At 45.7% G+C, this 12,941-nt stretch overlaps 1 protein-coding gene across 2 annotated transcripts; it reads right to left on the reverse strand.

The window, feature by feature from the left end:
• Positions 1–544: 544 nt before the first annotated feature.
• Positions 545–5,336, reverse strand: LOC144542754 (cdc42 effector protein 3-like). 2 transcript variants are annotated; one of them, XM_078289928.1, is made up of 3 exons: positions 5,216–5,336; positions 1,288–1,822; positions 545–1,203 (listed from the first exon to the last, which is right to left on the reverse strand). In XM_078289928.1, exons 2-3 carry the CDS (start codon positions 1,705–1,707, stop codon positions 1,012–1,014), a joined length of 612 nt encoding a protein of 203 aa, XP_078146054.1. In that variant the 5' UTR covers positions 1,708–1,822; positions 5,216–5,336; the 3' UTR covers positions 545–1,011. The 2 variants fall into 2 exon arrangements, with proteins under 2 accessions (XP_078146054.1, XP_078146053.1); XM_078289927.1 differs by having other exon boundaries at positions 545–1,822.
• Positions 5,337–12,941: the final 7,605 nt, after the last annotated feature.

Here is a 12,941-nt window from a genome sequence, read left to right on the forward strand (position 1 = left end):
GAGCAGAGTGAACACAGCCGCTCCGCTCTGGGTTGCCAGGTCTGTCTGTCTGTCTGTCCTCTCTGGGTTGCCAGGTCTGCCGGTGTCAGCCTGTTTCTACAGCCAGGCTGTGTTCACTGAGTCTGTGTCTGGTCAAGGTTTTCCTCAGTTTAGGATCAGTCACACTGGTCAGGTAATCTGCCAATGTGTCTGTCTGTTCCAATATGTTTCATATTTTTCTTTTTGTTTGGTTATAAATTGGTTGGGCCGAATTAACTGTAAGTTTTTTTGCAGTGCAGTAAAGCTGTAATGCAGCTCGTCACCACATGGCGGCAGTGTTTTCATTAGAGTTGTATGAGAAAGCAGATGAGGAGAGCGATGGGAACTTCAACAGCAAAGTAATAATAAAAATAAAGATTTTCCTCAACATGGATCTACTTTAAAACACATTATTATTTACAGACAGCTCAGTCTCCATCAGCTTCCTGACTGAACCAGCTGGATCAGATTGATGATTTAAAAAGTTTTCAGCATCTTAAATCCACAAACCTTCACACAGTCAGATAACATGTTAGTTTATATAGAAAGAGACAGACAGAGGATGAGAGGATGAGACAGTGAATCTGAACTGACTCCTGATCTTACACAACATCCACCCACTAACATACAGTCAGCGTGTGTCATACATGTTTGGTCCCTGATGCAACATCACAACCTGTTTTAATTACATCCGCTCTGCAGCAAATCACTGAGAGAAGCAGAGTTTCAACATCAGATTCAACTCTTACTCTTTATTTATTTTTATTTTACTTGGTGATTAAAGTGATTCTTGGTTCATCGTTGTGAGTTTTGGTTGAACAGAACTCAACTGTCCGTCAAGCTCATTTCTGATTGATGAGACCTGAGAGACGTTCACCAGCTGCCAGCGACACAGCAGCTGTTTAAAGTTCTGTTTATCTGCAGTTTTTCTTCTCAAAATGCTCCAGCAGCAAACTCAAGTCTCATGAGAGTTTATATTTTCTTGAAGCAGCATCATGAAGGAGTTCCTCGGCTCTGGATCCTGTCCATCACCTGCAGAACCTCCTCCAGGAGCGAGGGGCCCAGGTCCAGGTTCAACACGAAGGAAGGCTCCTCCTCCACCGCTGGATCTGAGGCCACGTCCCGTTCCAGAACCTCCGTCTTCATCCTCAGCCCTCCTTCCTCCTCCTCCTCCCCCACCTGAACCTCCTCCTGAACCTGAGGAACCTCCTGCTGAACCTGAGGAACCTCCTCCTGAACCTTAGGAACCTCCTTCTGGACCTGAGGAACCTCCTGCTGAACCTGAGGAACCTTCTCCTCCTCCGCAGCATCCAGCAGCGGCAGGGAGTGACACTTCTTGTGCCCGGCCGTGCGGAGCGTCCCGGGCCGGCTGAGGGCGTCCGGCGCCCCCAGGCCCTCTGAGGCGAGGAGGCGGGGGGGTTTGGGCGGGGGGGTGAGGTCAGAGGTCGCGGTAAGGAACAGGTCCTGGTGGCTCTGGGAGCCGTGCAGGACGAGGCCGCCGCCCCGCTGGAAGGCCGACAGGTCGCCGAAGGCGTCGCCCCGGGCGTCCAGGCCGATGTGCGACAGGTGGCGGAAGTCGCCCAGCGGGAGGCTGATCATGTTGACGGACAGAAGGTCGCCGCGCCGCTTCGGCTTCCGGGACAAACGCATGGTGGCCGACTTCAGGTAGGAGGCGGTCTTCAGAGGCATCGCACCTCCGGGCTGAAGGTCCAACACACTGACTGAAGGTGTGTGATGTGAAGAAGAAGAAGTAGAAGAAGAAGAAGAAGAAGAAGAAGAAGAAGAAGTCCAGAGGCTCTCAGTCCTGAAACAGAAAAGAAACACACTGAGTGAACTGGTTTCATTCATCTGAACTGGGATCTGTGGTGTTGGACTGGTTTTCAGTCCAGTTCAGTTCAGTTTAATGATCAATTAATAGCCAGAGAACAGCAGCATAAAACCAACATCAGCATAAAATAAACAACAAACACCAAACATGATGATCACAAACTGGAGGAGCGACCAATAAATTCAGGATTCAACTGGAGGATTAACAAGAGGAATTATAATCCCACTTTTCTGTTAAATTGTTTCTCGCATCCTGTATTGACGCTTTAAATTCATATTTTTTTTCATATTCTCATATTTTCTAATTTTTCTATATTCCAGAGATGTATTTTTCTTTAATTTCATAGGCTACTGCATATATTCTCATTTTTGTATTTTTTTTAGTTTTTTTTTTACATTTTCCATTAATATCTTCATCAGCTGTCCTCCTCACGCTGCGTATGTGCTGTAACTTAGTTGGTTCTGTTTAAAATCCACAATTTGCTCTGTTCTTATTTATATGACATTTCTATGTATCCAGTGGCCCAGTTTCAACACAGGAATTATTGAAGTTTGATCTTATCTGATCTAAAATTCCTCATGTTGAACATCCTTTGTCATGCTAATTATAATAATATGTACCAACTGCATTCCAGGTAGAGATGTTTCCATATAAGGTTTGGAAGCTGCAGGAGAACATAAAGAACCGGTTCTACCAGAACAACAAAACACTGACAAACACCGACTGACAGTCTGTGAGTCTGAAGCACAGACAAACACAGAGCGGGAAAGTTACTAAAACATTTACTCAAGTACTGAACTTCAGTACTTCTCTTTACTTGAAGTACTGGCTCTTTACTTGAAGTACTGGCTCTTTACTTGAAGTACTGGCTCTTTACTTGACTTGTTGACAACACATCATGTGATGTCAACAAGTCAACAGTGTTCATTTCATATATTTGTGTGAGATCCGGTTCGATTCGTTCAAACAAGTTAAAACACTTGAAGCTTCCAAGTCATCGTGTTCTTCCTCTTCTTCAGAAATGAGGTGGAGGCGACATCAAAGTGAAGTTCAGTCATGATTCACTGGTTTTAAAGTGGATAACGGTGTTTAGAAAACATAATAAAACATAACAGATGACTGGACCGGTGCCTGGACCGGTGACTGGACCGGTGACTGGACCGGTGACTGTACCGGTGACTGTACCGGTGACTGGACCGGTGAGTGGACCAGTGACTGTACCGGTGACTGGACCGGTGACTGGACCGGTGAGTGGACCGGTGAGTGGACCGGTGCCTGGACCGGTGAGTGGACCTGTGAGTGGACCGGAGACTGGACCGGTGACTGGACCGGTGACTGGACCGGTGCCTGGACCGGTGACTGGACCGATGAGTGGACCGGTGACTGGACCGGTGACTGGACCGGTGCCTGGACCGGTGAGTGGACCGGTGACTGGACCGGTGACTGTACCGGTGCCTGGACCGGTGACTGGACCGGTGACTGGACCGGTGAGTGGACCGGAGACTGGACCGGTGACTGGACCGGTGAGTGGACCTGTGAGTGGACCGGTGACTGTACCGGTGACTGGACCGGTGAGTGGACCAGTGACTGTACCGGTGACTGGACCGGTGACTGGACCGGTGAGTGGACCGGTGAGTGGACCGGTGCCTGGACCGGTGACTGGACCGGTGAGTGGACCTGTGAGTGGACCGGAGACTGGACCGGTGACTGGACCGGTGACTGGACCGGTGCCTGGACCGGTGACTGGACCGATGAGTGGACCGGTGACTGGACCGGTGACTGGACCGGTGCCTGGACCGGTGAGTGGACCGGTGACTGGACCGGTGACTGTACCGGTGCCTGGACCGGTGACTGGACCGGTGACTGGACCGGTGAGTGGACCGGAGACTGGACCGGTGACTGGACCGGTGAGTGGACCTGTGAGTGGACCGGAGACTGGACCGGTGACTGGACCGGTGACTGGACCGGTGCCTGGACCGGTGCCTGGACCGGTGACTGGACCGATGAGTGGACCGATGAGTGGACCGGTGACTGGACCGATGAGTGGACCGATGAGTGGACCGGTGACTGGACCGATGAGTGGACCGGTGACTGGACCGGTGACTGGACCGATGAGTGGACCGGTGACTGGACCGGTGAATGGACCGGTGAATGGACCGGTGACTGGACCGGTGACTGGACCGGTGACTGGACCGGTGAGTGGACCGGTGACTGGACCGATGAGTGGACCGATGAGTGGACCTGTGAGTGGACCTGTGAGTGGACCGGTGACTGGACCGGTGCCTGGACCGGTGACTGGACCGGTGAGTGGACCGGTGAGTGGACCGGTGACTGGACCGGTGCCAGTTTCTCTGTCCTTCACTGCAGCTTGGAGATCATGTCAACAGTTGAAAGATCTTGACAAGCAGCTTACAACACTACAGTAAACATCTTGTCCTCTAACAGGGAAAGTTAAGAGCAGCAGAGTTAATGATTGACTGCTGAATGTTTTCCATGCTGCTGAGTCTCTTTATCTGTCAGCTGATAGCAGCTCAGTATCTGCAGCTTTAACTCCATCAGCTGCAGTTTGTGTCCTTCAGCGTCTGAGCTGCAGCAGGCGAGTGCCGACCGGCCGCTCCGCATTCCTCTGTGATTAAATATTGAAGAGGTGGGGGGGGGGGGGGGGGGGGGGGTCATATTTCCCACCAGGGAAACACCCAGGACTCTGTTTAACACATTTACATTCCAGTCATTCATCTGTAGAGTTATGTAGACGTGCAGGAGAGTTACAGGTGGAGTTACAATAGAGTTACAGTAGAGTATCCTTTACCTGTCCTACCTAACATCCTTCACCTGTCCTACCTGACATCCTTCACCTGTCCTACCTGACATCCTTTACCTGTCCTACCTGACATCCTTTACCTGTCCTACCTGACATCCTTTACCTGTCCTACCTGACATCCTTTACCTGTCCTACCTTACATCCTTTACCTGTCCTACCTGACATCCTTTACCTGTCCTAACTCTCCTTCTTGTCCTTCTAAAACTCTCTGTCTGAATGTCTGAGTCGACCCAGCCACATTCCTTTGTCAGGTGTACAGAATTACAGTTGAGTTACAGTTGAGTTACAGTTGAGTACAGTTGAGGTACAGTTGAGTTACAGTTGAGTTACAGTTGAGTTACAGTTGAGTTACAGTTGAGTTACAGTTGAGTTACAGTTGAGTTACAGTTGAGTTACAGTAGAATTACAGTAGAGTTTGAACTTGACTCGCTTCTCGACTCGCAACATTTTTTAAGACTTTCCTGATGAAAGGCAGGTGATCTGACATGATTCATATCTGAGAAGTGACAGCGTTCAGATTTGTCTCCTCCGTAGCTTCAGAAACTCACCTGTCCGTCTCCAGGAGGTCAGGAAGCAGCTCTGCTCTGATCCAGTAGATCCAGTAGATCAATCCATCAATAGATCAATAGATTTCTGTTTGGTCTGTTAACTCTCCAGACTGAGAACTGACTGCAGCTCTACACACTGACACACACCTTGTCAGCACACCTGAGCCTCCAGGTGGCTGTTACCTGAGACTGATAAACCTCTGGCTCCGCCCCCTGCCTCGTCAGTCAGGGGTGTGTGTGTGTGTGTGTGTGTGTGTGTGTGTGTGTGTGTGTGTGTGTGCTCCTTTCCTGGTAAGTACACTAAACATCCAGGAATTAGTCTTGGAGGAGGAGGAAGAGGAGGAGGAGGAGGAGGAAGAGGAGGAGGAGGAGGAAGAGGAGGAGGAGGACACATCCGGTCCATTTAGGAACAAACCTTTCATGCACATATTTTATTAATAGATAGATATAGATAAACTACTTATAATATAAGTATTGATTAATTGTAGTCAAACCTGAGAATAAGAGTGAAAGTGAGTCTGAACAGCAGTCTGTCACAGAGAGAGGCAGACAGACAGGGCCAGGCAGTAAATTCAATTATTAATTAATTATTATTTGTATTAATATTAATCTTTTGCTAAATGAAGTTGAGCTGCCATCTTGTTGGCAGTTTTTAGACGTCAGTTTTTTTGGTTGGAGTTTTTTTATGTTTTGTTTGTCATTTTTGGGAGGTTGGGATTGTTTTATTTAACTTTTTGCTTTAATGTTTGTATTTTTTTGGTTGGAGATTTTTTATTTTTTATTTTGGTTGGCTGGCCTGACAAACTTTCATTTTTCCAGAGAAAATGTTTGAAAGTTAATAAAATGTTAAAACCAAAAGAATTTCCAGTTTCTTCATCATTGCACTTTTTGTGTTTGTATTTGTGCACTTTTCTTTACACCAGTATTTTCTCATTTATTTGTATTTTTATTTTTTTGCCCGTCACAGATGAGCTGTTCTCTAATCAGTAGAAATAAATTCCTCTTCTCAGTATTTCTTCTATCTTCCTTTTCTTTATAATCTTTTATACTCACTTCATAGAACCTTCACGGTGCTGTAAAGTTCCAAAGTTCCAAACCAGCAGCCTTAACAAAATGTAGAAATAAAGAAACACACTGGTTTCTGTATTGTGATTCATCAGCAGGTTTCTTCAGCGAGTGACAAAGCTCAGAGGAATGTGAAGACTGTGGAGAACGTTCCTCAGTAATGTTCCTCGGTAATGTTCCTCAGTAATGTTCCTCAGTTATGTTCCTCAGTAATGTTCCTCAGTAATGTTCCTCAGTAGTTCCTCAGTATGACAGATGACAGGATCCAGTCAGCTGGTGGAGCGGAACGTTCCCCCTGTCAGACTCAGAAACCTGCTGCACTGACCTTTGACCTGAGAATGAGGAAGCTGCTTCTTCCAGGACCGATGAAGAGCCGGAGGATGATCGGGGTTCAAGTTCATTCTGACTAATCCGTTTCAACTTTGAAACTGTTTTTAAACTGTTTGGCTTGAAAATGATTAAAGAAACCAGCAGGAAACAAACAGCTGCTGTCAGACTGTCAGTCCTGAAGCATCAGAAGTGCATCAGTAGAAGAGAGTAGAAGCAGCTGGTTTCTACTGTAGCAGACACACTGAACCCAGCAGCAGGCCCGACACACGGCCTCTCTGCTGGGTCAGTGCTGTGGCGCCACCCAGTGGTGAAGAGAGGAAACTGCATCTCATATTGTGTTTAAATCAGATATGACTCTCTCATCCAGAGCCACTTCCAATGAGTGTATCAGAATAATAATAATAATATTTCTCAACAGAGAACCTCACTGTAGAAACCCTCCATCTTTCAGCCTGAAACCAAGAGAAACATTCTGCAGTGAGGAGAGATAACTCCACTTGTCTCCAATGCAGCTTCACTTGTTTCAGGAGTTTTCTAGAACAGAGTGTCAGTCTGTTGAAACCAGTCAGAATAAGGCAGATCACTGCACTGCTGTCAAGGAAATGACTCTTGATTCTACTAAATTCTTCAAACAAGTTGATTTGCATTGGAAACAAGAGAAATTATCTAACAACACTGGCAGATTTGGATTTTAGGACTCAATAATAAACTAAATCAGCTGGTGCTAACACCGGTCTATCTTCAACATCTAATGAAAGGAGAAGATCTTGCAATGCCAAACTTAATTTCAGGTGAATTACATGACCTTTGACCTGGTCTCCCTGCAGGCTGCAGTCTGTCTGTCTGTCTTCTGTCCTCTGACAGTAACTTGACCTGAGCTGACCTGCAGCAGATATCACAGTTCAGCCCTCTGCCTGGTGTCGATGATGTGAAGTGGCAGATAAAGTCAGACTGGATGGTTCCTGTAGCTGAAGCTCAGTGTTCCTGGAAGAGCTGCAGAGAGCAGAGCGACCGGACGGGTCGGGACAGACGGGACGGGACGGGACAGACGGGACGGGACAGACGGGACGGGACAGACGGGACGAGAAACCATTTCATCTGATCCTCCATGTATTCTGTTAAAGCAGACTGAGTGGAGTCGGACCTGTCTGTCTGTCTGTCTGTCTGTCTGTCTGTCTGAACTGTCTCCAGCCTGAGCAGCAGTCTGTGGTAAGACAGAAGACACAAACTCTATCAGAATTTAAAACATTGCTTCACACTCATTTTAGAGACTTGCTGTCATGTGATGTCTTTTCTCCTATTATACTGAGTTTACCCTCTGCTGCTGCTGCTGTCTTCAGGTTTTACTTGTTTTCATTTATTTCAGGAGTTTGATGTTTGATTTCATTTGATTGTGAAAGCACTTTGTAAAGTCTGGTTTTAAAAAGTGCTGCACAAGTAAAGATTAGTAGTGGTATTTGTGTTAGTATCAGTATTGGTATTAGTAGTACTATTAGTAGCAGTAGCAGTAGCAGTAGTTGTAGTAGTAGTAGTAGTACTATCCTGTTAACTATGCAGTTAAAGTTAACAGTGTGTATTTCTTCAGCAACAGTAGATGCAGAGTTTATGTTTTCTGTTTTTTGGAGACCAACAATATCAACACTGGACTCATCATCACACGCATACTATTAAATCCTGTTATCATTAAGTTATTATGAAGTTATTAAGTTATTATTACATCCTGTCGTTAATATTGTGAGACCTGATGGCAGCTGTAGTGTGTGTGTATTGGCAGATTGAAGCCATTTAAACAGACAGACAGTAAAACCTCATTCAACTGGAATGACACTTTACTTCTGTTTACAGTAGAGAATAGTATAATCAGCAGGGTTGGGGGGGTGGCTTTGTAGTCATGATAATGTAATCAATAACTGACACTTGAGGTCAGTTACTTTAACTGGAGTTTAACTGTAATTTCATCAGAGTTTAACCAGGGTTTAACTGGAGTTTTGTTGGAGTTTTACTGGAGTGTAACAAGGGTTTAACTGGAGCTTAAACAGAGTTTAACTGGGGTTTAACTGGGGTTGAATAGACCAACATTTCCAGGTAAATGTATTGTTTCAATATATATTGTTAAAATGTATATGTTACGTTATAATATCTTATGTTAGAACCAGTGTTGTGTAAAATTAAATGAGGGTGAACTCTGAACTTACCTTAACCACACGGTGGTGTCATCCTCAACATACAGCAGCACTGTTTGTCATAATAGAAAGTGCTGTTGTTAAATCACTGCAGTCATTGGTTTAGATTCAGCTAAACATTCCTGACTATAGTTTTGATCAACTTTAAAATCTATTTAGTAAGTGAAATATTTTTGATAAATTTGATTAACTAAAATGTAAGTTTTCATATCTGCCAAGAACATCCCTGATGAGGTAGTTCAGGTAGTCCAGGGTAGTTCAGATAGTTCAGGTAGTGCAGGTAGTCCAGGGTAGTTCAGGTAGTTCAGGTAGTCCAGGGTATTCCAGGGTAGTCCAGGGTAGTGTAGGTAATTCGGGTAGTTCAGGTAGTTCAAGGTAGTACAGGTAGTTCAGGTAGTCCAGGGTAGTCCAGGGTAGTTCAGGTAGTTCAGGTTGTCCAGGGTAGTTCAGGTAGTTCAGGTATTCCAGGGTATTCCAGGGTATTCCAGGGTAGTCCAGGGTAGGTTAGGTAATTCAGGCAGTTCAGGTAGTTCAGGGTAGTCCATGGTAGTCCATGGTAGTTCAGGGTAGTTCAGGTAGTTCAGGGTAGTCCAGGGTAGTCCAGGGTAGTTCAGGGTAGTTTAGGGTAGTTCAGGTAGTTCAGGGTAGTCCAGGGTAGTCCAGGGTAGTCCAGGGTAGTTCAGGGTAGTTTAGGGTAGTTCAGGGTAGTCCAGGGTAGTCCATGGTAGTCCATGGTAGTTCAGGTAGTCCATGGTAGTTCAGGTAGTTCAGGGTACTTCAGGTAGTCCATGGTAGTTCAGGTAGTCCATGGTAGTTCAAGTAGTCCAGGGTAGTCCAGGGTAGTTCTGGGTAGTCCAGGGTAATCCAGGGTAGTCCAGGGTGGTTCAGGGTAATTCAGGGTAGTCCAGGGTAGTTCAGGGTAGTTCAGGGTAGTTCACAGTAGTCCAGGGTAGTTCAGGTAGTCCATGGTAGTCCATGGTAGTCCATGGTAGTCCATGGTAGACCATGGTAGTTCAGGGTAGTCCAGGGCAGTTCTGGGTTGTCCATGGTAGTTCAGGGCAGTTCCGAGTAGTTCAGGGCAGTTCAGGGTAGTCCAGGGCAGTTCTGGGTAGTCCATGGTAGTCCAGGGCAGTTCTGGGTAGTCCATGGTAGTCCAGGGCAGTTCAGGGTAGTTCAGGGCAGTTCAGGGTAGTTCAGGGTAGTCCAGGGCAGTTCAGGGTAGTTCAGGGCAGTTCAGGGTAGTTCAGGGTAGTCCAGCTGTAATCGTTGTGTGTGGAAGTGAAAGACTCAAATCTCTCTCCTATCATCCCAATCTGCAACGTCACGATTAGATCAAACATGTTTGATTTTATCGGGGCTCGTCTTTGCGTGATCATGTGGTTTTCGCTCGTCAAAGACTCAAATCTTAACGGCAATTTTCAATAGCCGATGAAAACGGAGATTGCGACAGACGACGCAAGAAGGAAAAATTACATAAGTGTAAACACAAGATCCAACGTGTGTGATGGCTGAGCCGGGAAAGAACAACAATTTTTTTATGCAAATCGCAGCACAAACCACAGTTGCTGTAAGTCGTCTGGGCTGCATGTTTGTTTTGGCATCAAAATATCACAGAAAAATACATTCACATAAAAAAATACATTCACATAAAAAAATACATTCTCTGGAGTGCAGGTGAACCACGGAAAATCACATTCTCCTGAGAGAACTGCGGCCGCTTATTCTCAGTCTTTTGTGTCGGGTCTGTGGTGTTTTGGTTTGTGCTCCTCAGACAGCTGCTGCTGTGTCTGCAGCACAAGAGACTGGAAATCTGCACATTTCAGTTGTTAAATGTGCGCTGCTCAATCTTTTCATTGTTGTTTATGATTGGAAAAATCTTTTAATGTGTCCCCAGCTTTAGGCAGACACACAGAAGAGCAGATGGTGATGAAACCCAGTCCGCTCCTCCAGTCCTCCCAGTCCTCCCAGTCCGCTGTACAGGTGGTTTCTCAGCTCCACACCAATACATGTATACACATATATATTTACTTAATATCAGAATATCTGAATAACACGTTACCCAAGCAGCTTTATTGTGCAATCAAACCATAATTTTAAAAATTGCTTTCTTTGCTGCTGTTAAAGCAGACGAGACGAGACGCTTCTTCATGACAGACAGAGCTGAAACTAACACGCATCAGTCTGCCAGCAAACTGTTACAATATAAAAATATTCATTTATTGAAATGTCTTTGAGTGCCTTGAAAACTGCTACACAAATTAAATGTATTATTATATATTATATTATTGTGAAAAATTGATCAACCCCTGCACTGCTGGAAAATGTTTTTTGTTTGTTTGTGTGTGTGTGTGTGTGTGTGTGCGTGCGTGTGCATGTGTGTGTGTGTGTGTGTGTGTGTGCATGTGTGTGTGTGTGTGTGTGTGTCAGGTTGAGGCCAGCGTCACTCCGCTCCTTCGATCCATCCTGAAGAGAAAATCAAACCTGGGAACTGAACAGAGAAGAAGAACAGTTCACTTCCTGGATCCAGAGGTCACAGAGGTCACAGAGGTCATAGAGGTCACAGAGGTCACAGAGGTCAGAGAGATCAGAGTTCACGGTGAGAAAACACCCAGCGTACTGTTTCCTGTTTCCTGTTTTCTGTGTGTGACGATGTGTTTTAATATTCCAGTTACAATTTACTAACTTCTCATCAGAGACTACTGAGAAACAGCAGAATAAACTCCTGGGTCAAAGGAGGTCAGAGGTCAGAGGGGGGTCAAAGGGCATCAGGGTGTCGGATTTCCGGTCTGAAGGAGTTTCTGACCAGGAAGTGCCACATGAACTCCTGATTCTGTCGACGATCCGGACGGAGAAATCAGGATTGTAGCTGTAGCAGGAATCGGTCGAGTTGTGATGTCATCGCTCTTTCCAACATGGCTGAACAGAGCGCAGAGTCGCACGAGAACGGAAGAAATTTCAGACAATAAAGCCGAAAAGAAACCACAAATACAAATGCAAAAGTCGTGGATATTCCTTTATAACTACAGTGCTGCGGCGTTCAGGTTCCTGTGGTGTTTACATTCAGAATCCACTGAAACAGTTGAAGATAGCTCGAACGTTAGCCCAGAAGGCTGCAGGGTGAGGAAACAGTTGAGGAAACTTTCTCCAATTTTCTGACCATAAAGCAGCTGAACGCAAACAACTGCGATGGCCGAGTCGTGACGTTTTCCAGACTCGGAGGAAAGTCCGACCCGACATCAGTTGAATGCTGGGTCTTAGTGCCCTGCAGTTCTGTGGTGATGTTTACACTGAGCTGTGTGTACGATGTTCAGACTGTGTTCAGCTAAATATAAATCTTAATTAGAAAATGTCAATCAAGATATTTCTAACACAACAGATGTTATTTTTTCCACCATGACCACATCGATCCAGTATTGATTACTGCTGCTAATATTATTATTATCGTTATAATTATTATTAATAGTAGGAGTATTTTAAACTTTATATGTGGAAACATTCTCTAAAAGCAGAAATAAGGAAAGGTGATGATGTTCTAAAGAGTACAACAGCTGGTGACTTGTAACCATCAGACAGACAGAGGAGGTCTGGTGTTTAGTGGCTGTTTAACTAAACTTGTATTAACTGAAGTCAGACTAACTGCAGCCTCTCCTGTCCAGAGCGCTCCGGTCCGGTCCGGCCCGCTCCGCTGCAGGTCTTCTGTCTGTGCATCCTGCTGAGCGTCCTGCTGGTGGCGCTGTTCCTGTCCTGCAGCAGGGGGAGGAGCTCTGTGAGGCTCCTCCCACTGACCCGCACACCTGGCTATAATGTTAGCACTGCTGTCAGAGAAAAAAAATCCTTTAAAGACTCATGTTGGAGACTTTAAATCCACTTTGTGCTGTCGGCAAATCACATTAAAAGTGCAATAAATTCAGTTAAAACATCTGTCTGTATTTTCACAAAAACTGCTGGTTTCATGTCCCACATTTTTACTAAATGTAGTGCCTGTCTTGATAACTGTGGGTGTGTCTTCTCTGTTTTTTGTTGTGCATTCTTGTGGCCCGGCCACAAGCTCCAGGCAGAGGGACGCCCAGCAGCTCTCTGAACTGTGTCACTATGGAAAATGCAGCAGCCAAAAGCTCCATTTTATTACAGTTATTGAATGTTAGGAA

Source organism: Centroberyx gerrardi, chromosome 18 (genome assembly GCF_048128805.1).
Source record: "Centroberyx gerrardi isolate f3 chromosome 18, fCenGer3.hap1.cur.20231027, whole genome shotgun sequence".
NCBI lineage: Eukaryota > Metazoa > Chordata > Actinopteri > Beryciformes > Berycidae > Centroberyx > Centroberyx gerrardi.